Source organism: Ovis canadensis, chromosome 26 (genome assembly GCF_042477335.2).
Source record: "Ovis canadensis isolate MfBH-ARS-UI-01 breed Bighorn chromosome 26, ARS-UI_OviCan_v2, whole genome shotgun sequence".
In the NCBI taxonomy this organism is placed as follows: domain Eukaryota; kingdom Metazoa; phylum Chordata; class Mammalia; order Artiodactyla; family Bovidae; genus Ovis; species Ovis canadensis.
Window position 1 is genome coordinate 46,109,285 of NC_091270.1, and position 23,428 is coordinate 46,132,712.

General features: G+C 41.8%; 2 protein-coding genes across 2 annotated transcripts in view; one reads left to right on the plus strand and one right to left on the minus strand.

Annotated features, from left to right (window-relative positions):
• UNC5D (unc-5 netrin receptor D) overlaps positions 1-23,428 on the plus strand; it is a 647,189-nt gene that overhangs the window by 31,692 nt on the left and 592,069 nt on the right. The window lies entirely within an intron of this gene.
• LOC138431158 (large ribosomal subunit protein eL19-like) lies at positions 740-1,427 on the minus strand. The gene has a single exon (XM_069573381.1). It carries the CDS (start codon positions 1,414-1,416, stop codon positions 826-828), a length of 591 nt encoding a protein of 196 aa, XP_069429482.1. The 5' UTR covers positions 1,417-1,427; the 3' UTR covers positions 740-825.

The following is a 23,428-nucleotide window of genomic DNA, read 5'->3' on the forward strand; positions in this document are numbered from 1 at the left end:
TTTTCTAGGTGCTTCTCTAGGCTTTGAGATAGATAGACAGGTTTCTGCCCCCATGGGATTTCCCTTTGCCTGAATATGCTTAAAATGAGTTGCAACTCTAAGGATAGCTTTTTGCAAGCTTTCTTGTCTTCCTCTTTGACTTAGATAAAGATGAAAGCTCTTTTCAGCTGCATTGTTCAGTGTGGCCATGGCTAGGTTTAGTATATGGTCAGTCTACCCACCACTGAATTAAAAGTCCAGAACTCACAGCAGTGGTGGAGAGGAGTTATGGCTCTGCTGTTCTTGGAATTGTTGGATTCTCAGCAAAGAAGTGATGTTGAATTGCTGAGTATTTGTACAGCCCCAAACAAAACTGAAAATGATGTTTTTAAAAAATAAAGTGTTGCTTAAAGTATAATTTCAGTTGTCCTGCTGAGGAATGTGATCTTTGCTTCCACTTGAAACATTTTTCCTTATAAGTGTCTCTCATAGACTGGATTCCCTGGGATGCAGGTACTGAGGATGCTGTGGGGTGAGTGGGGGGAGCTGGATTGGAGGAGGGTGAAATTGAAGGACACTGTAGCTGCGACAGAGGTTGCAGAGATTCCATGGGCTCAGAGTGGAATCGGCCATTAGAATTGTCCCAAATGGAAACCAGTGCCTATGACTTTAAATACACCCCCATGGCCATCTTCTGCTAACAGTCCCCAGATCTGGCCTGCCTGTGGGGATGACGGGGCTTACTTTGAATGAGGAAGACTTTTTTTTTTTAAGGCTTGTCTTTTATTGAATGAGTGATCTATGCAATTGCCGAGGCCACTATGTACAGAGAAGAGGGGGAGAACTTTATTTCTTGGTCTCTTCCTCCTTGGACAGATTCTTGGTGATTTCCTCCTTCTTGGCCTGGAGCCGCTCTTCACGGCACTTGCGGGCTTCCTTGGTCTTAGACCTGCGGGCCTCAGCCTGGTCCGCCAGAAGCTTCTTGCGAGCCTTGTCTGCCTTCAGCTTGTGGATATGTTCCATGAGAATCCGCTTGTTTTTGAACACATTACCCTTCACCTTCAGGTACAGGCTATGATACATGTGGTGGTCAATCTTCTTAGATTCACGGTATCGTCTGAGCAGCCGGCACAGAATTCTCATCCTCCTCATCCAGGTTACCTTCTCGGGCATTTGAGCATTGGCAGTACCCTTTCGCTTACCTATACCCATATGCCTGCCCTTCTGGCGAGCCAAGGTGTTTTTCCTGCATTGAGCCTGGGAATGGACAGTCACAGGCTTCCAGATGATCAGCCCATCTCTGATCAGCTTCCGGATCTGCTGGCAGGAGTTGGCATTGGCGATTTCATTGGTCTCATTGGGGTCCAACCAGACCTTCTTTTTGCCACAGTGAAGGACACTGGAGGCAAGCCTCTTCTGAAGCCTGAGCATACTCATGGCTGCGGCCGCAGTGGCGAAAGGCAGGAAGACTGAGTGAGAAATTAACCCAGGGCTGGTCTCCAACATCTGCACCTAAGTGCCTGCAGTTACCCAGTGTATTCACAGGGACTCTGCTTGCACTACCAGGTCGAGATAATTCCCAGTTTCCACACTGTGTTGCTTTTTTTTCCTTTCAAATCCAGATTTTCAGCAATTGGTATGAAAAAAAGCAAGTACCATATAAAAACCAATGCCAAGCAGAAAAGGAGTGGTGGTGTCCACTTGCCCAGGGCTTGAAATTAGAGTGCCCGATGGCTGCTAAGTGGTTAGGACTTGAATACTTACCAAGTTGTAAACAGTAGGTTGGGTGTCTCTTTAAGACTGTCATGAAGGACTCTCAGAAGTTAGCAAGTTTGAGGAGCTCTGGCCTTAGAACAGTTGTTGGGAGAGAAGGGCTCATCTGAAAGCTGTCAGCCACCAATGCTTCCAGCTGGGAGTATTTTGTCCTGAAGTTGGAATCTGAATGCAGCCCCTAGCGTTTATTACAGGGAATCATTATTGAGTAACCTCCTTGCCAGATACAAATCTTTAAAGTCAGACATAGCATCAAACCAAACACTACTTCTTCAATTAATCCACAGGAGACATTTAAAGCAATCATGAAAGTGTGAAGATGCGTGTGTCCTAAGATTCTCTGGTTGCCGTCCTTCATGTTAACATGTACCTGACAGTCAGGAAATATGTAGGCATTTCAAGATGGGATCAGGAGGTGTGATGTTAGTGCCCAAGTCCCTGGCTGCAACTTTGTGTTTTAGATCTTTATGCTGGCTCTTGTTAGGTTGAAAAAGCTTATAGCCAGGCCTCTTTTGGACTTAAGGAATCCAACTTCCCTCAGTGGGAGGGAGTTGAATTCTGAATTTTGCTGTGAAACATAGTGTTAAAGAGTTTCCTCTATATTGGAAAGTTTCCCAAAATATTGATTTCAGAAATATTTTCCTCAGGGAAGTTAGAGGGAAAAAAATAGCAAAAACTCAGCTAAAACATACTCAATTTTGAGGTTTTAGTTTTACAACATTGCCTCTTCAGGTGTGTGTGTGTATGCGCTCACTTAGTCATCTCTGACTGTTTGCAGCCCCATGGACTGTAGCCCGCCAGGCTCCTCTATCCATGGGATTCTCCAGGCAAGAATACTGGAGTGGGTTGCCATGCTCTTCTCCAGGAGATCTTCCCCACCGGGATCGAACCCTTGTCTCCTGCATTGGCAGCAAATTCTTTAGCAGTGAGCCACCTGGGAACCCTCCTCCAGGTGGATATATTTGAAAATCTCCTATGTGACAGTTATTATTGGTTTATGTAAATCCAGTTGTTTTTTCATTGTAGCTTGGATCAGAAATCTCTTACCAAGTGACTGCAGAGCCTGAAAAGTTTGTTAAATGTAAATTTACCATCTTCCACATACGTTTTATTTATAACTCTGGGGAAAGTACACGCCTTAACAACCCAAAGCGTTTCATTTTTTCGTAGGTCTGCTGGTATGATTTTTATGCCTACTACGGATTTTTAATCAATTTGTAATTTGTTGTTCTTTTTTTTTTTTTTTGCTTACTGATGGAGTATGTGTTTGTCTAATTCAGTTGATTGAGCATAATTGTGGTTTGAATGGTGCTCATGTTTACCACTGAGAACCCCAAATCTTGTCTCTTAACGTTAAAAAGACCTTGCTCATTACCAGCTGGCATTTAAAGAATAAAATCTTTTCTTAGTCATCGTAATAGATAGGTTTCCTCTGATAGGGTTGTGAATTTTTTTTTTTTTTTTTAATTTTGGCTGGTCTGGATCTTCGTTGCTGCGTGGAATTTTCTTTCCGTAGTTGCAGCAAGAGGCGCCTACTCTCTAGTTGCGGTGGGCAGGCTTCTGATTGCAGTGGCCTCTCTTGTGAACCACGGGTTTCTGGACTCATAGGCTCAGTAGTTTTGGCTCCCAGACTCTAGAGCAAAGGCTCAGTAGTTGTGGTTCACTACACCTTAGTTGCTCCCTGGCGTGTGAGATCTTGGATCAGGGATCGAACCGGTGTCTCCTGCATTGGCAGAGGGATTCTTTACCACTGAGCCACCAGGGAAACACCAAACATGAATTTTTTTAAAAGACACCTTGGGAAAATAAAGACAGCACAGTGCAAAAGGACTGCCAGAGTGAAAAGCTAAGAACAAATTGTTTCTTCAGATGATGTAGCGAGTCTCTAGGGAAGGACTTTTCATAAGAACCTGTTGCCTAACTCAAGCACAGCAGTGATCATGTCCTAAGAAGCTAAACTGCCTCTCAAGGGTCAGGGAGAAAATGACTCACTAGCCAAATTGAATTTGTAACCTGTAACTTATCGGGCTGGTATCGGCAGAGGTCCAGCACCTCTGGGTTCAGTGTGTGTATGTCTGTGTGTGTACAGGCATACACATGTCGAGCTTCGATGGCAGTGACTGGTGATTCACGACACGTCCTTTGGTCAGCCTAGAAACTCCAAATCTCACTGTGAGACACCCCATTTTGTCCTTTGGTGGCAGAGTTTGATATCAACTTTAATTCGTTATATGTCCCATAAAAGACGTAGGTGGTTAGCAGCAGCTTCATCACCTCAAAGTTTGTCTATGTCTCAAAATATTGAATATGTATGTGAACCATAGGCGACAACAGCCAGAGGGAGTTTTAGTAGGTGAAATGCCTTAGTATAGTGTTAAAAGTATTTTATGTTTATCAATTCTAAAAATCTCTTTGATTACAATGAAATAGGATGATAAATCTGCACATTTCTTCTCTCACTTTTCTTTCAAATTTTCACCAAATTTCTCTCTATCCTCATACACTGGTTTCTGTTTTTGTTGCCAGGATTCTTCCCAAAGGCCCAGGGTAGAAGAAATCTAATATTTTGGATTAAAAGTTCATAACATATGTCACCATCTGTTATAAGTCCTAATTTCAGGCAAAGTGTGTTGGAGAAGTAGTTTTATAAATTCAAATCAATATTATTGTGACAAAAACTGTGGGAAATCATGTCTTTCATGCAGAAAAATGTGAGCTGCATTTCTTGTCTCTGGGGCAATGTAATTGAAAATTGGTATTCCTGTTCTTGAGGCTTCCTTGGTGGCTCAGGGGTCTCCAGTGCAGGAGACCTGGGTTTGATCCCTGGGTCGGGAAGATCCCCTGGAGAAGGAAATGGCAACCTACTCCATTATTCTTGCCTGGGGAATCCCACGGATGGAGAAGCCTGGTGGGCTACAGTCCATGAGGTCACAAGAGATTGGATATGACTTAGCAACTAAACAACAGTCTTCTTTTTCTTGGTGTATTTTTATTCATGTTTCAGCTCCATGAAATTATGCTTGTTTCATTTTGTTTTCATTATTTTTGGAGTAGAGGTGACAAAAAGTGTGAGCTTTCAAGATCTACTCTCATTTTGAACATTTACTCTCTGTGTGACTTGGAGGAAATCAGTGTGCCACGGTTTCCTCATCTGTAAAATGGGTATCATGATACTTCCTAGGGCTTGAGCTACTATATAGTGTAACATTGATTTGCCTCTAATAGCTGCTTTGTTTGCATGGCCTACCTTTCACACACCTGTATCTATCAACCAATCTATATTCCAAATCGTTATCATGTGTAGTATAAATTTTTTCCCCTAGTACTCAGACCTTGTGTAGACAGAATAGTGCAGAATTTCTAAAGGATTAGGGGCAGTATGGCCAGAGAAATGGAATCTATGCAAAGTCTGATTGTTTGCTTGGAAGACAGGATAGAGGTATAATATTTCCATTGTGGTTTAATGTTTGATCAGTTTTATTAGTGGTTTTATGGAAATCAGAAATACTGTAGAATGTGTTTTTGGCAGTTTATACATGTTTCAGTGTATATCCATCTAATTGTGCCTTTTTATGTTTTTTATTGGAATATAATTGCTTCATAATATGTTAGTTTCTGCTGTACAGTGAAGCAAATCAGCTACATGTGTACATATACCCCCTCGCTTTCTGAACTCCCTCCTCCCCACTACCCCATCCCACCCCTCTAGGTCACCACAGAGCATCAAGCTGGGCCCCCTGTGCTATATAGCATCTGCCAACTAGCTGCCTGTTTTACACACGATGGTGCTTTGATGTCAAACCTAATTTCCCAGTTTATCCCACCCTCCCCTTCCCTCCTGTGTGGACACATTTGTTCTCTACATCTGCATTTCGATTCCATTTTTCAAGTCCTCTGGATAAGTTGTCAGAACAAGGGGTTATACTGATTGCTTCATAACAACATGGTTATATTGGCCACGAACTTGCTCTCTGAATGTCAAATATTGACATGTAACAGATCAAAGGTTAGATATGTGAACGGTTGCTTGGATGGTGGTGGGGTTCAGAATTGCTTCTGGGCAGGCAGGTTTTGACTGAAAGTTGATTGATTAAATTAGCACAACTAATGAATAACCCATCAGAATGTTGGTCAGACTTCAGTGCATAGACAAGTGAGGTCAAGAAGCCCCACATGAACCCTGGTAATACAAGTACTCTTCAGGCTGGGGTGAGATTTTGCCAGTGGATTCAAACATTTTTGAGCCATTACTGTAGCTAGGCGTATTTTGAGATGGCTTTATCCAGCTGCTTTAAGCAGATACCATTAAAATGTTGATTATCCATCTTTTCCCACTTGTTTTGATTTCATATTCACTAAGCAGTTTTTTTCTGAGTTATATAATTTCCCTTGTCATTCTTTATATAAGGAGGTGGAGGTGATTTTTGCTTGAAATAATGCTTGGGATAGTTGTCTATCATTATTAATTAATACATAAGCATTGGATGATTGGCCTGTCCACTGGCAGAAATAAATCTTTAGGATAGTATTTTAAAAATTGGTAAATAGATGGTGCATTTTCAGAGCTTCTTCTCAGTGAAGAAGATGAGTTTTCAATTACTTTTTCCTTTGCTGACTTTTTTCTGTGTTTGCTCCGGTCTCTGTGTGCTATTCCTATAATGCATGTTGACTATCCTGTACCTGGGTTCACGATCATTCAGCTTTTCCTTTCTAATCTTCATCTCTTTGCTCTTCCCCTTGAGACTGGAGAAACTGTCCTTGAGCTTTTGCCTTGACTGTTATGAGTTTTTCCACAGTTTGGACTGCTATTCCCTGCCTTTGTTACTGTCTTAACTATGTAGGCTGGCCTTTCTGTTTTTCCCTTGTTCTTGACTGCCTCTTTCCATGATCCTCTCTTTTCAGAGATGCAGTGTCCTTTTGAGTTGTATTTAGAGAATACATTGAAAAGAAATTCTTCCATTTCTTACTGTCACCGTGTTTCTTAGGAAGATAGCCACTTTGTCTCTTCAGAATTTTGCTTATGTGCAAGCAGAAACGTCTGTGCTTTTCAAAGATTGGCATTGGAAATGTATCCTTTCAGAGATGGTTGAATACTTTGCAGTGTCTCAGCTCTAATGAAAGTGCTCAGAGATGCAGGGGCAGAGGTGGGGATGACCTGAACCAAAGGAGGTACCCCAGGCAGCTTGACCTGTTGGCCAGTTTCTCCATGTAGAGCAGTCTGTAGGAATTCGCCGAACTACTGCTTTTTTACTTGGCCTGGTCTAGTTCTTCCAATCAGCAGCCAACCAGGACCGTACTCCATTCCTCATGCCCAGGGAAAGCCAGGTTTAATCTGTCAGTGACTTCTGATCGCAGAGGGCCCTCCAGCTCCTTGTGAACTCCGGATACACTGGGGAAGTCACCTGTGCCTCATACCACACCCACGCTCATCACCAACCCTGCCGTTGTTACCTAATGGGTGTTGGCAAAACTAATTTTCTGGATCATTTTTGCCACCTTCCCAGGTAGATACTTCCTTTGCATTTAAGATCTCTCCCTTGGGTTTATTTATTTATTTCCATCTGTATTATATCTATAAAGCCCATGAAGTTTCTTGTGTAAAAACCATAAGCAGATTATTCTTTATTTTTTAAAAAATCCAACTAATGGTCATTTCAGTGCATGTCGAAACTAAGGAATGGAGTTTCATGGGTTCAAGGAAATGTCTGCCCACTCCAGTATTCTAGCTTGGAAAATCCCATGGACAGAGGAGCCTGATGGGCTACAGTTCATGGGGTTGCCGAAGAGTTAGACATAACTGAGCTACTGAGCATGCATGCATTTTTTATTTTTAAAAAACCCAGTTGATGGTCATTTCAGTGTGTGTCTGAATTAGAAAATGGAGTTTCATGGAATTTCTTTATATTACCTGGAGAAGTGTCTTTTCAAAACAATCCCCTAAATATTAAAATATTTTCGCTATTTTTATTGCTATTAATTTGTGTTATTTTTTATTTTATTGGGGTATGGTTGATTTACAATAATGTATTAGTTTCAGGTATATAACTTAGTTACTCAATTAAACATACGTTCTTTTTCAGATTCTTTACTCATATAGGTTATTACAGAATATGATACAAATGAACTTGTTTATAAAACAGAAACAGACATGCAGATTTTGAAAACAAGCTTATGGTTCCCCAAGAGGAAGGGGGGCTATAAATGAGGAGTTTGAGATTAACATGCATACAGTATTAAATATAAAATAGATAACCAACCAGGACCTTACTGTATAGCACAGGGGACTCTCCTACTCAATAAATGTTAAGTTTTGTACACTGTGATAGGGTCTAGTTATTAGCACCAGTAGTGAGTGATTATCTGCCCTAAGAAAGATACAGGATTTACAGCCTCGGAGAAATCCAATTTCTGCTTTTCGCCGGGCTCCCTGCTCTGAGCCCAGGAGACTGCGGAGCCTGCCAGAATCTCCTGTGCCCTGCTGAGATGCTCTGAGGAGGACGGGGGCGTCTCCTGCATTCTAATGATGCCCTCCTTTCAATCCTGTGTGCTCAGTCATTTTTGTAAATAGCGACTCCTGCTTACAGACGTGCGGCATTCCTTCCGCAAGAGGAAGGTAAATAAACTCAAGAGGAATAGTTGGGACTTCACTCAGTTGTCCACCCACCGGCAACTCGAGGTGTCCGTGCTTACCATGGAGAGAGATGGTGTTGGGAAATGAGGGCCAGCTGTTTTGTGAGATTTAACGATGAACTTGTAAACTATTCAGAGAACGTAAACACAGTATAAATTTTATGTGGGTGGCAAATTGCTCCCAAGCCGAATGACCCTTTGCAATGAAGCGAACATTTGTCAGCATCGTATTTGTGCTGTAGGTCACACGGGTGATTAATGAACATGGTTCCCAAATGTAAAATATGGAGGAGTGAGTCCTCCGTGGCCCGTTAATAACCAAGGCTCCTGCCGCAGTAAACCTCCAGGGATGATGGCGACTCTTCCTTCTCACCTTTATGCCAGCTACTTCCACACACACAGGTATAAACGCTCTGATGTTGAACGCTGCTGAAATGACCTTGCTTTGCTTCCGAAAGATTCTGAGGGTAGAGACAGACCTGGGTTGTGGGTGGATTGGGTTCTCCCATCGGCAAAAGATCCTCAGCTTCCAATTAACTGCAGCAAAGTGGATCAAGACCAACAGAAGGTTAGCACTATACACCCCACCTTGTAAATCGAGAAAAATTCAGGATTCTGGGTGCTGTTATAATGGAAACGGAGCATTATCTTTTCAGTCATGCAGGTAAAGACCCAAGCATACTATGCTCCTCCATCAGTGTCCCTGAGGGACTGTATCCAAGACCCCCGTGGATCCCAACACCCATGGGTGCCAGGTCCCTTGTGTGCTAAAATGGTATTGGGCTGTCAGTCCTTTGCAGCCGCAGATTCTGTACCTGCTGTTGGTTGAATCCATGCATGTGGAAGCTTTGAATCCAGAGGGATGAATGTATCAACATTGTGTATGAAGGAATGCTACCTTCTCTGTGCAGAGGTTGAGTTGCGCTTTCCTCTGCTAGAGGAACTTTTTAGAGAAGACAGTAGTGAAGTCTTGATATTCAATCATTTAGTGTTTAGTGAGGGTCTGTGTCTTATGTTATGTGTTAGATCTGTAGTTGATCTTCCTGATATGTTCTTTCTGCATCTGCTTTGATCTGTGAAATTGTGTCTGTTCCCACATGTGGGTGGCGGGGGTGACTGTTAACATGAGGATGTAGGTGGCGTAACAAGGAATGCATCTGTCTCTCCTTGATGACTTTTTACCTGCTGTCAGCCATAACAGATAACACTGCTGTCTGTCAGTACTTGAAACATGCCCGTGCTTCTTATACAAATTGTATCTTTAGAAATCTGCATTTTCTAATTTAGCATGGACCCCTTTTCCTTTGGACTTTACCAAGTGGTAAAGAACCTGCCTGCTCACGTGGGTTAGACATAAGAAATGCGGGTTCGATCCCTGGGTTGGGAAGATCCCCTAAAGGAGGGCACAGCAACCCGCACTGATATTCTTACCTGGAGAATTCCGTGGACTGAGGAGCCTGGTGGGCTGCGGTCCATGGGGTCACGGAGAGTCAGACAGGACTGAAGCAACTGAGCCTGCGCACACACCTCTTTTCCTTCCCCTTGCCAGCTAGTTTTCCCTTTGCCTAGAAGGCTGCCTGTAAATGGACTTCTCTCCTCGATGCTTTCCTCCATCAGTTCATTCTATCCTGGGTTGCCAGGTTGATCTTCATGAGGTTCTGATCCTGTGTCTCCCTTCTCAAATTCCCTGGTTCCCCATTGCCTAGCAAATGAAGTTGCCAGCTGATATTTACTTAAAGCACACGCGTGCCTGCCTCCCCACTCATCGGATTCCTTTTACCTGTTACTGCAGGCACAGCGCCTCCTCCCTCTGATTCCCCGGCCAGAGCTCGCTCTTTCCTTCACCAGCTCCCCAGGTCTTTCCGTGGCCTCACATCTCTGCTCTGTGATCATGTGTCCATGTACCCTCCTCCCCATGGGCAAACTCCTCTCTGTGCTGAAGCCATTGCTTTGTATCTTCCTTCTGACTCTGCCCTGATGAGAAAGTACCTCTTGCCTGACAATGTGGCATTTCTGCATTTTCCTCTTGGCCCTCAAAGCCCTGATTGAAGGAAGGAGAGATCTCCCCAGCACCACAGCTGCGTGGGGCACAGGAGGGGCACCATTCGTTGAAGATCCATCCCTCTGTCGCTGGGTGTCCATGTTTCTTGCACTAACTACAGCTCTTTCCCTGTAATATTGTTTTTGGGCCAAAGTTCTCTTCTTTCTGAAACTCTTTCATTGCTGTACCCTCTAGCTAGAAGGCACTCTTCCAAGTCACACACGTGATTCTTTTTTTTTTTTTTTTTGGTGGGAGGAAAATTGCTTTTCAGTGTTGTGTTGATTTCTACCACACAACGTGAATCAACCATAAATGTACATAGATCCCCTCCTCTGGGATGTCCCATGCCTCTAGGTCATCACAGAGCCCCGTGCTGAGCTCCCTGTGCGACAGAGCGGGTCCCCAGTAGCTGTCTGCTTTACATAAGTGGCTTCAGTCGTGTCCGACTCTGTGCAGCCCCGTAGACGGCAGCCCACCAGGCTCCCCCGTTCCTGGGATTCTCCAGGCAAGAACACTGGAGTGGGTTGCCATTTCCTTCTCCAATGCATGAAAGTGAAAAGTGAAAGTGAAGTCAGTCAGTCGTATCCGACTCTTAGCGACCCCATAGACTACAGCCCACCAGGCTCCTCCGTCCGTGGATTTTCCAGGCAAGAGGACTGGAGTGGTTTACACATGGTCGTGTGTATATATCAGTGCTGCTCTATCAGTTGGTTCTATCCTCTCCTTCCCCTGGTGTGTCCTAAGCCCATGTGTCTATATTCTTGCCCTGCAAATAGGTTCATCAGTACCAGTGTTGCCCTATGGGCATGCCTGAGAACTGAGGTTTAGCATAATCCCCGTCCACTGCCCCCTGTGACCTGCATCTCCATTATTACAGGAAATAAATCCTGCCATGCCTTGATGCTTCTCCATGGATATTATTTTCCCATTTCTTGCCTACTTCCTTCATTTCATTTGGTGAATGGTGTTATGATAGTGTCTTAAATCTAGGTATCCTTCTCACTTTTATATTCTCTGTTTTATGAATTACTTTTATATCACTTCTTGAATACTCACATTTAATGACCTGTCCCCTCACATGTACTCAGTTATTCTTTTAGGTACTAAAATATTATATTATTTTCCATCACTTAATATCCATCTAGGCAGGATTCTATTGTAAAAACAGTTCTAAATCTCCAAAGGTTCAGAGCAGTTTGCAGAGGCTGGAACTTGGTCTCAATTTTCTTTTGCTTTTCTTAAAGTAAGTAAGAGAAACAAACCTAGGCATACTTGGTCTCTTCTTAAAATACCTCGTGAGTTGGTGGCCTGTTTCTGAATATTGCTGTGCATGTTACCACAGCAGTCAACACTCAGAACACCATGCTCTGGGATTGCTAACTACCACCCCTTTTGAACAATTATGACACATAAATTTCTTTATGCCTGTTTATTGCTAATATTTACTTGTAAACTATGTAAATATAGTAAATAGCCTCCTCTTTTAGAAACCATCAGATCAGACTTGACTATAAAACTCTATGACCCTCCTTGAGAGCAATTTTCATCCTTTTTTATGTGAATCATCAGAAATTTTTGTCGTGTATGAGGTGTCTTCAACAAGGAGAAGGGGTTGTCAGGGCGAGGGTAGGATTCCTGTATTTCTTTGGCCAATTCTTTGAATAAATAGGAAGACAAAGACCACGTGAAACTACATCAGACTGTATTATGCTTGTGTATACTTCTTGCTGAAATAATCATACTGAGTTTAGAAGTTATATGTACAAAGCAATGCTAGACTCATAGAAAGTATAAGCGACATTTATTAAACTAAATAGCAAATATTGTTCTTTAAAATACAGTTTATAAAACCTTCTTTTAACTGATTTTTAAAAAATTCACAACTTTCGGCACTTCCCTGATGGTCCACTGGTTAAGACTCTACATTTCTGTTAAAAGGGGCTCACGTTCTATCCCCTGGTCAGGTAACTAAGAATCCACATTCCATGCGGCATGGCCAAAAAATTTTAAAAAGCATTTGCTACTTTTGGTGATAGAGATTTTCTTTGCACATGAATGGCAAAGTATCGTCTCCCTTTGCTACCACCGATACCATCCATCTAAGCTCCAGGTTTGATGCAAGGAGTTGCAGATAAATTACCTCCTGGCAGTTTCAGTTGATGTACCAGTTGTCACTGGTAAAGAAGCCACATTTGTTTTCCATGGAGCAGTAGAAAGTCTGGGAAAGTTACTTAAAAATATAATTTGTATTTTCTGTAAGTAAAACATTTCTCTCTCTGAGTTAGATGTTGCAAAAGTTACTTTAATAAGTTTGCATCCCCTGACTCGGAGGGCATTCCTTCCTTTTTGGTACCTTCCTGACCAGTGAGTTTAAAAGTAGACTCTTTCCGGCTATTGAATGCCTTTGAATTCTTGGCCTTGAAATAATTATTAACACCTCAGTGATACACTCACGAAACAGTGACCTTTGTGTTTCTGATTGTTTTTTTAATTTTTACGTGTATAGTGTCATATAATAGCACTAATGTGTAATCATAAGACTTTCACAGCTGTGTCTACAAACTGCAAACTGTACCCAGGTAGATGTGAAACTGTTTAACAGTGTTAATAGCCTCATTGTCAGACTCAGGGATGAGGAAAAGTCCTGTGGGTTTTCCAGCTCCGCCTTCGCAGAAAAAGACGGATTCATCTTCAGGTGAACACCCTCCCTAGCAGAATTAGAGCATTCATGCTAAAACATTCTGCACATAGGGGAGATAACCATTATCCCCAAATGTTTGGCTCCTGTTTAGAAGTAGTAACTGGTTTCAGATGAAGCTTTGAGTAAGTGGTGTGTTATATGAATCTGTAAATAAAATTAAATGCTCTCCATAGGAGATGATAGTTAAATCTGAGTGAGTCGCTGGGTAGAATTCATTTTGCTGTTATATGAGACGAAGGTGAAAGGGAAAGAAGATCTAGCTCATAGATCAGTTACATTTCTTTAGGGAGCTGGAGTAACCAATTTGTTCTTTTGGTCCAAAGCACAGAATGGTTAAAAAAAAAAAAGTCACTCTACATCTCAAATTAAGCTTCTTGTTGAGGAAACCTTACTAGGGATAAGTTCTGGAAAAATTACCCCCATGGAGGGCTGGCAAAGTCACAGGTCTATTTCCTCATCCATGAACTTGACAGTGAGGCTTCTAACACTGTCCAGGAGTTTCACATCTGTCTCCCTACAGTTTGGAGTTTCTAGGTCACAGAGGTAAAAGTCTTGGGATGATTCACTTGGGAACTTTTATATGACAGTGTATACTTAAAAAAGAATAACATTAGAAACATAAGTCACAATTTAGTGCGTGTGTGATTTTTTAGGAAAAAAATTCAAAGTGATAACTATTCATGGGGCCCCAAAGTTTTACATAAAGATGAAAAAGCTGTTTGGGAGTTAAGAATTCCTGTAGCCTTCTGTAAAATCTGTCTTGACAACTGTTAAAAGGCATTATCGTCAGAAATAGGGCTGCATTTCACTGTCTGTCAAATATATCCCACATAGAGGACTTTAAGAAAGTATGGCAAGAAGGTGTGTTAAAGCAATTGGAAGAAGTCAGCAAAGATCAGCTACTTCTGGCTACTTTTAGGAGAGACTTCAGAATAAACCCCCAAATCAGGGCCCAGGACGTTCAGTGGAAACTGAGTGGATCAGAATGGTCATTCATACACTGTGAGCAAAAAGGAGTGAAGGAATTCGAAACCACTTCTTTCTTTTTGTACAAGTCAACCAACCAACTGTTCTAAAAATAAGTACCTTGGAGGAAATGTCTCTCCAAGGTCATGCGACTTCCTTGGTGGTCTGGGAATAATTTGCAGCCCAAAGCTGGGATCTCTGGGGGCCTGGGAACTGCTCATGGGAAAGTAGACAGGCTTTTGCACCAGAGAAATCATTGAACTGGGAAAATGAAGAATAGTAGTTTCTGGACTCAACTTCACTTGTCCCAGGGGTTGGCTCTTACATTTGGGTGACTTCTGGGCTCTTGTTTTTTTTTTTTTTTTTTTATGCTTAAATGAGGTGGACAGCAGATTGCATGACCTTTAAGGCCATCTGACCACTGATAGGCCTTGAGTCTAAATTCCATTCCTTCCATTCCATTCTTCCATCTTTACCTTTTATGTTACTGAACTTCAGCTAAGCAGAGGCATAGCTCACATTTGTTGTAATGATGAGGTTCAGTTTGAAGTCTAACTGGGTCCTTGTTTTATACTTAATTTCATCTAGTCAAAGCTATGGTTTTTCTACTATTCATGGATGGATGTGAGAGTTGGACTATAAAGAAAGCTGAGCAGCGAAGAATTGATGCTCTTGAACTGTGGTGTTGGAGAAGACTCTTGAGAGTCCCTTGGACTGCAGGGAGATCCAACCAGTCCATCCTAAAGGAGATCAGTCCTGGGTGTTCATTGGAAGGACTGATGTTGAAGCTGAAACTCCAATACTTTGGCCACCTGATTTGAAGAACTGATTAATTTGAAAAGACCTTGATGCTGGAAAAGATTGAAGGCAGGAGGAGAAGGGGATGACGGAGGATGAGCTGGTTGGATGGCATCATCGACTTGATGGACATAAGTTTGAGCAAGCTCTGGGAGTTGGTGATGGACAGGGGGAAGCCTGGCGTGCTGCAGTCCATGGGGTCACGAAGAGTCAGGTGCCACTTAGTGATTGAACTGAACTGAAATGTTATGTATGGTCATATTAATATAATATAGATATTTAGTGTTATAGTTAATATTGTAAATAGTAAACATGCATAATATATTTGATATTGTAGCATACTTATGTATTTATAATATAAAGATTTACTTTTAAATATATATACATATATTTAAAGTATAAAAATGAGTACTCAGGCTTTCAATTGAACCTCATCTTTACATGTATCACTTTGAACTCCCATCAGTATTTGGTTCAGTTCAGTTCAGTCGCTCAGTCGTGTCCGACTCTTTGCCACCCCATGAATCGCAGCACGCCAGGCCTCCCTGTCCATCACCATCTCCTGGAGTTCACTCAGACTCACATCCATCAAGTCCATGATGCCATCCAGCCATCTCATCCTGGGTCGTTCCCTTCTCCTCCTGCCCCCAATCTCTCCCAGCATCAGAGTCTTTTCCAATGAGTCAGTTCTTCGCATGAGGTGTCCAAAGTACTGGAGCTGCAGCTTTAGCATCATTCCTTCCAAAGAAATCCCAGGGTTGATCTCCTACAGAATGGACTGGTTGGATCTCCTTGCTGTCCAAGGGACCCTCAAGAGTCTTCTCCAACACCACAGTTCAAAAGCATCAATTCTTCGGCACATTTGGTTAGCTGAAGTTTCACAAAGCAAGTAGCATATATAACATGTTATAGCATATAAAGGGCTTCCCTGGGGGCTCAGACGGTAAAGAATCTGCATGCAGTGCGGGAGACCATGTTGGATCCCTGGGTTGGGACGATCCCCTGGAAAATGGCAACCTACTCCAGTATTCTTGCCTGGAGAATCCCATGGACAGAGGAGCCTGGTGGGCTACAGCTGATGGTCACAAAGAGTTGGACATGACTTAGCTACTGAATATGTACAACATATACTATAAATATTTACTATATTATATAGTATACAATTTCTATGTTATATAGTAAATATAGCATGGCATTTATAATATGATATAACATACAAAACTATGTTATATATATTGTGTATATATTGTGCATATATATATATATATATATATGCTGCTGCTAAGTCTCTTCAGTCGTGTCCGACTCTGTGTGACCCCATAGACGGCAGCCCACCAGGCTCCCCCGTCCCTGGGATTCTCCAGGCAAGAACACTGGAGTGGGTTGCCAGTTCCTTCTCCAATGCATAAAAGTGAAAAATGAAAGTGAAGTCGCTCAGTCGTGTCCGACTGTTAGCGACCCTATGGATGGCAGCCTACCAGGCTCCTCTGTCCATGGGATTTTCCAGGCAAGAGTACTGGAGTGGGGTGCCATTGCCTTCTCCATATATATGTATAAATACATATAAATATGCCATAAAACCAAATGTATTCTTCATGTTCCAAGGAGAAATGTGTACTTACTTGAAATGATGGCTGTGAAGAATTGATGCTTTTGAACTGTGGTGTTGAAGAAGACTCTTGAAAGTCCCTTGGACTGCAAGGAGATCCAACCAGTCAATCCTAAAAGAAATTAGTCCTGAATATTCATTGGAAGGACTGATGCTGAAACTGAAACTCCAATACTTTGACCACCTGATGCGAAGAACTGACTCACTGGAAAAGACCCTGATATTGGGAAAGATCGAAGGCAGGAGGAGGTGGGGATGACAGAGGATGAGATGGTTGGATAGCATCACCAACTTGATGGACATAAGTTTGAGCAAGCTCCAGGATTTGGTGATGGACAGGGAAGCCTGACCTGCTGCAGTCCATGGGGTCACAAAGAGTTGGACATGACTGAGCAACTGAACTGAATTATGGAAAGATTTATGCAGCCATGTCCAGGAGGATATATTTTCCCTAAAACATTTATCCACTGGTTTTCGTTTAGTTCCTGAGACCATTGATTGTCTTCCCCATTTTTGCCACCTAACTGAATTTAGACTATTTCTAAAGTGGAGAGATTCATTGCATTGTAAACTGGCCAGTTTCTTGGGAGTTTAGAAAGTCAAAATTGCTGGAAGGATATTAACAACTCTCTAGCTCCAAATCCCTTTATGATTGATACAATTCTATTTTCTCTTATTCTTTTTCTGATTTATTTCCTCCTCTTGCTAATTTTCCATCTCTGAAGAAGGAACTAAAGTGTCCGAATTGCATGCAGGGCATTTAAAAAGAATTTGTTCTGCATCTCTAATTACCTTTATCTATTATGTTAGGATTTTACTCACTTTGCCAAATTGCACTGCTACAAAGCCCATTAGGGATTTTAAAAACCAGGGTTTGTGCATATTGCATATTCAGAACTTCAGTTATTAATTCAGTTTTAGTGGAAAAATTTTGCTCTAATTATGGTAGCATTGGAATGTTGGACATTGGTCAAAGCTTTCAGAGATAGTTATAAACAACTTGAATTTATTTTAAGATGAATTAGTTGATTATATTCTGGAGTCAAAAATAAGTGTACCACACCAGATTCCCTCTGACCCCACACTGTATATATACTGTATTACCCACATTTTTAAGTCTAAGGGCATTCGGTAAGTAATATCATGCCAGTTTGTGATATTCAGAGTCACATAATAATATTGATGTTAGTGGGTTCCTTAGAGTTGAAACTCCTATGTGTGAAATCAGTTCAGTTAAAAACAAAAAAATATTTTGCAAGTCATGGTAAAAACCGATGTCTAGGTAACAACTGTCCCTGGGAAGCTTATGTTTGTCTTTATTCAGTTGAATCTACAGAGTTGACCGCAGACAGAGACGTGAAATTTTATCAGTAACTACTTCTATCTGGCCATTTTTTTATGCCTCCTACAAAAATAAATGTTTTGTATCTCCCACTTTCCTTCTTTACTTAGGAAAAAATTCTCATAACTAGTCCGATAAAAACTTTCCGACTATTGGATTAACTTTTACAAGAAAGGTTTACTCTAAATTGTGGCTTAATCAGCCTTTCCATTTTCCAGTAAGTTTTAGAATCTAGATAGCAGAAAATAATTTCAGTAGAAGAGTAATTGTGCCTCTGAAATGATGTTGGTCCAGTTACTGGGACCTTCCTTTTCTGTGATCTGCATAGCAGAGAATAGAAAGAGTTAAATGATGGAATCACACCTTTTTAGGAGATGTGATTAGGATGTGATCCCCTTAACAGGTTGGCTGAGGCCGCCTTGAGCAGCAGAACCTAGAATTCATGCCAGGAGGTCTCCTATCCCCCAACTAAGGACATCGTCCCAGCCTGTGTCCTTCCCAAGATCTAATCTCAACTCCATAGCTACTTGAGAGGACTTACTAATGAGGGGCATAGAAGAGTTCCAGTCCTCGTCCTAGCAGTTAGTGCTTTAAAACTATGACAGGAATTCATTTTGTTCCCTAGCGCTCTGCTATAAGGTATCTTTATTGTTTCCAGTTCTGCATCAGCAGATGCTGAGTACTTAGACCCCAGATTTATTCAAGTTTGGCGGGGTCCTGTGACTTCCACTGGGTGGATTCAAACGTTAGGGGGCTGCTTTGGTGTGTGCAGCAGAGGGGATATGAGCCTGGGTTTCTTCCTTGCCTCTAAGATCAGCACTGGTAACTGGTGTTCTTTCCCGTCAGTCCCAGGTATGCTGCTGGTAGGGTTGCCTTTCACATGGGTCTGCTCTGCACATCACAGGCTTAGCCACAGGGCCCTCCTCTGCTGTTTTGGGAAGCTCAGCTCTACGGAGCATCATCTGCCTTTGTCTCGAGCCCATTCCCTCGATGAAGGCACTGTCTGCAAGTGGAATCCAGCCTTTGCTATAGAAAGTGAAAGTGAGGTCGCTCAGTGGTGTCCAACTCTTTGCAACTCCCTGGACTGTAGCCTACTAGGCTCCTCTGTCCATAGGATTTTCCAGGCCAAGGTACTGGAGCGGGTTGCCAGTTGCCTTAGCTCCTGGCTTCTTCCAAGGAAAGCCAGTCTTTCTTCCAGCTAGTCTTTCTTCCTTGCCTTCTCTCCCTTTGAACATTCCCAGTCCAGTTCACCCCTAAAATTTGGTTCTGTGGCCTCTTTAAATTTGTATTAAAAAAAACCCACACAACTGTTAGTTCTCACTTGGGAATAGGAAAGGGCTGTTTGTCTTAGCTTGAAAAGCTTGTGTGTTCTCCTGAATGTGTGTCGTGGAGACCAGCGGGTGGGAAGGGCTCCTAGGGTACCATAATAAGAGACATGTTAATATCTCGGTAGATGATGCCATTCCTCGACTCCTTGTCAGAATGAACATTAATTGCTGAAACCTGTACAGATGGCTATCATTAAAAAGTCTGCAAATAAAAGATGTTAGAGAGGAGATGGTAGAAAAGAGAACCCTCCAAAAGCTGTTGGTGGGAAGATAAATCAGTGCAGCTATTATGGAAGACAAGGTGGAGGTTTCTCAAGAAACTAAAAGTAGAGTTGCCTTGCGATCCAATAGTCCCATTCCTGGGCGTGTACCCAGACAAGTCATAATAAGAAAAGACGCATGCACCCCTGTATCCACAGCAGCTCTGTTTACAGTAGCCAAGACATGGAAACAGCCTAAATGTTTATCAGCAGATGAATGGCGTCAAAAAATGAAATAATGCCATTTGCAGTGGCGTGGATGGACCTAGAGGTTATCATACTACTGTATGATATCACTTATGTGTGGAATGTTAATTAGGGCACAAATGACCATACCTATGAAACAGAAACAGGCCCACAGATAGAACAGACTTGTAGTTGCCAAGGATAGGGGGAGGAAGAACTGGGAGTTCGAGATAAGCGGATGCAGACTAATGTATCTGGGATGAAGAAACAGCACTGTCTTACTGTATAGCGTGCGTGCGGGCATGCTCAGTCATTCAGCTGTGTCTGACTCTTTGTGACCCCATGGACTGCAGCCCTCCAGGCTCCTCTGTCCATGGCATTTTCCAGGCAAAAATACTAGAGTGGGTTGCTGTTTCCTCCTCCAGGGGATCTTCCTGACCCAGGGACTGAACCCACATCTTTAGTTTTCTCCTTCATTGGCAGATTCTTTACCACTGTGCCCACCTGGGAAGCCCCGTACTGTATAGCACAGGGAAGTATATTCGATATCCTGTGATAAACCATGATGGAAATGAATCTGAAAGAGTATATATATATATATATATATATAATATATATATATATATATATATATTTGATGTCCTGTGATAACCCATGATGGAAATGAATCTGAAAATGAATAATGAATAATCAGATTCATTTCCATCATGGGTTATCACAGGATATATATATATATATATATATAAAATATGTATAATTGAGTCAACTTTGCTCTATAGCAGAAATTAATAGAACATTGTAAATCAACTATACTTCAATAAAAGTTAAAAAAATTGCTTAGACCTCTTAATACTTTTTGGTCATTCTGAGGAAGTAATGAGAAATGCTCATAAAACATATATACATGGGGTGCTGTTCAGACCTATCTATTCAGCAGCAGCAAGGGTTGCAGAATATCCCAATGAGAATAAAGCAAAGAACATGGAGCACATTTCCATATATTGTCAGAAGGAAAAGTCTTGGAAGAACATGTGTTTGGTAGCCCTGGATGCAAGTTTCAGTGTTTGTTCTTCCGCAGTGAGTGTGTTAAGAGAAGTGGTACTTGAACATTGATAAAACCGTTAGACTACAAGAGCTCTGAGAGAGAGGAGTGTGCTTTTGAATAAAGAGCAGTGTTATTTGCATATCTTGTTCATTCATTTGCACCCGTTTGAAAACTTGTGCACCTGCCGTGTCGGCACTTCAGGGTTAAGGAAGATAATGTCCCCACTGTCAAAGTGTGCGAAGAAACCAGATTTCTGTGGAGCCAAGCATAGTGTCGTTGGTTCAGTGCGGTCAAGATGGTGTCATTACAGTAGCTGAGACAAGGAAACGACCTACATGTAGACCAGCAGATGAATGGAGAGAGATGTGGTATAGTGGAATTTTACTTGCCACGAAAAAGAATAAAATAATGCCATTTACAGCTACATGGATGGACTGAGAGATCCTCATACTAAGTGAAGTAAGTCAGACAGAAAAAGACAAATACCACACAATATCAGTTATATGTGGAATCTAAAATATGGCACGAATGAACTTATCTGTGAAGCAGACAGGCTCATAGACATGGAGGACAGATGTGAGTGGCCAAAGGGGAAGGAAGTGGAGGAGTGATGGAGTGGGAATTTTCAGTTAGCAGATGCAAATTTACATATAGAATGGATAAATACGAAGTCCTACTGTGTAGCACGGGGAACTATATTCAATATCCTGTGATAAATCATAATGGAAAAGAATATGAAAAAATGTATATGGGTATTATCGCTGAAATACTTTATTGTGCATCAGAAATGAATGCAGCTTTGTCAATCAATTTCAATCAAATAAAAATTTTAAAAGATGGCGTGAATAGAGAATTTCTGGAATTCTCTGTCACGTTACCGTGTTCTGAGGAAGCGGGATTGATATTTGCGCTTGAAGGGTGAATTCGAACTAAGGCATCTCTAGTAAGTGGGAGTGGTTAGAGGCGTGGGATTGCAAGTGAAAGAAAGAGCATGGGCAGAGCTTTGAAACTGCACTGAGGGTGGAATGTTTGGGGACTGGTAAGTCCCCCGATGGAAGGAGCATCAAGAGAAAGTTGTTGAAGTTGAGGCTAGCCTCAAAGCTACCTGGAGAGAGCCTTATTGGCACTTCTAAGATGTGAGAGCTTTATTTCACAGACAGTAGGGAATTATCCATTATTTTGAAGCTGGAGAGACCTCTGTGTCAGTACTTCCTTCTTTCTTCTCTTTCTTCCTTATAGAGGATTTTATGTGCTTTGTGGAGGATGTGGTAGAACAACAACAACAAAAAATGTGGAGCCTGGCACTGTCATACATTGCTACTGGGAATGCAGACTGGTACAGCCCTCCCGGAGGAAACGTTGGTGACGCATGGCAAAACTGCTTATGCAGTTACTGCTTGTCTCAGAATCCCACATCTAGGAGTTTATGCGAAAGGCCCACCTCCACCAGTGTGAAAATGGGTATTATACGAATAAGATTACTTATTGTAGTGTTTGTAAGCACAAAATACCAGGAACAACCTAAATTTCCACAGAGAAGTGTGATGGAATAAACTACAGCCACACAGTGGAGTACGATACAGCTGTTAAAAAAAAGAGTGAGGATGATTTCTGTGAAGTGATTGCTATTGAGTAATGTCCAGGAATTACTTTTAAGTAATTGTAGTACAAACTTGTAGAAACTTGTAGTACAAAGGGTATCCTGAATAAAAGAGTACCTGTCATTCAAGGAAAAAAAAATACTTAAAACGGTATCCGCTAATTTGTGTCAAAGAAATATGGGAATAAAATCAGTACCTAATGAGATTAATTACCTATAGGAAGGCGTGAAAAAAGGGATTAGGAATGAGGTAGTAGAGATGAGATGGAAACAAAACTTTGTATATTTTTAGTTTGACTTTGCCTTTTAGAACCAGAGTAAAAAAAATAACCAAAATGTGGATGGAACCCAAAGAGAATTCAAGTAATGATAAATGAATGTAATTGTATCATAAGTGACTTAGGTAACCTTGTGAAGGATGCAGAACTTACCTAAATAACTTTTAAGAACATTTTAACTGGATCAATGTTAATATTTTAAAGACTAAAGTCAAAGTGTACACAAAGAGCTTGATCTATTTAGTGAATTTATTTCCCACAGAGATATGGGTTAGTGATTGTGAAACTATTCTGAGTATTCTAGGACTGAACAAGCAAGCAGATAATGTGTAGATAATGGAGAGCAGGATTTTTCATTATTGGGAAAAAGTTTTTAAAGAATAGAACAAATGCTCTGGTGTTATATTGGAATTAGAGGTGTCAGCATGAGCACATTTTGGGGGAATGTAGGGTAAATTAATTATATATTTTAAAGTCATCTACATATATCAAGGGCTTCCTAGGGAGCACTAGGGGTAAGGAGTCTGCCTGCCAGTGCAGGAGATGTAAGAGACCTGGGTTTGATCCCTGGATCAGAAAGATCCCCTAGAGGAGGGCATGGCAGCCCACTCCAGTATTCTTGCCTGGGAAATCCCATGGACAGAGGAGCCTGGTGGGCTGCAGTCCATGGGGTCGCACAGAGTTGGACACGACTGAAGTGACTTAGCACACATGCACATATCAATCACAGCAAAGAAAACATATTCGTGGTTTTGACGTATGTGCAGATAGACACAGGAACACGGGTGTGTGTGTGTGTGTGTGTGTGTGCGCGTATGTATATTCACTAGCTGTGTGTGTCGAGAGGGAGAAGACAGAACAATGCTAGCTTAGTGACCATGAGCACCCACAG

Bases quoted from the DNA above. Each gene is read 5' to 3' on its own strand.
- LOC138431158 (XM_069573381.1), bottom strand. From the start codon at position 1,416: ATGAGTATGCTCAGGCTTCAGAAGAGGCTTGCCTCCAGTGTCCTTCAC.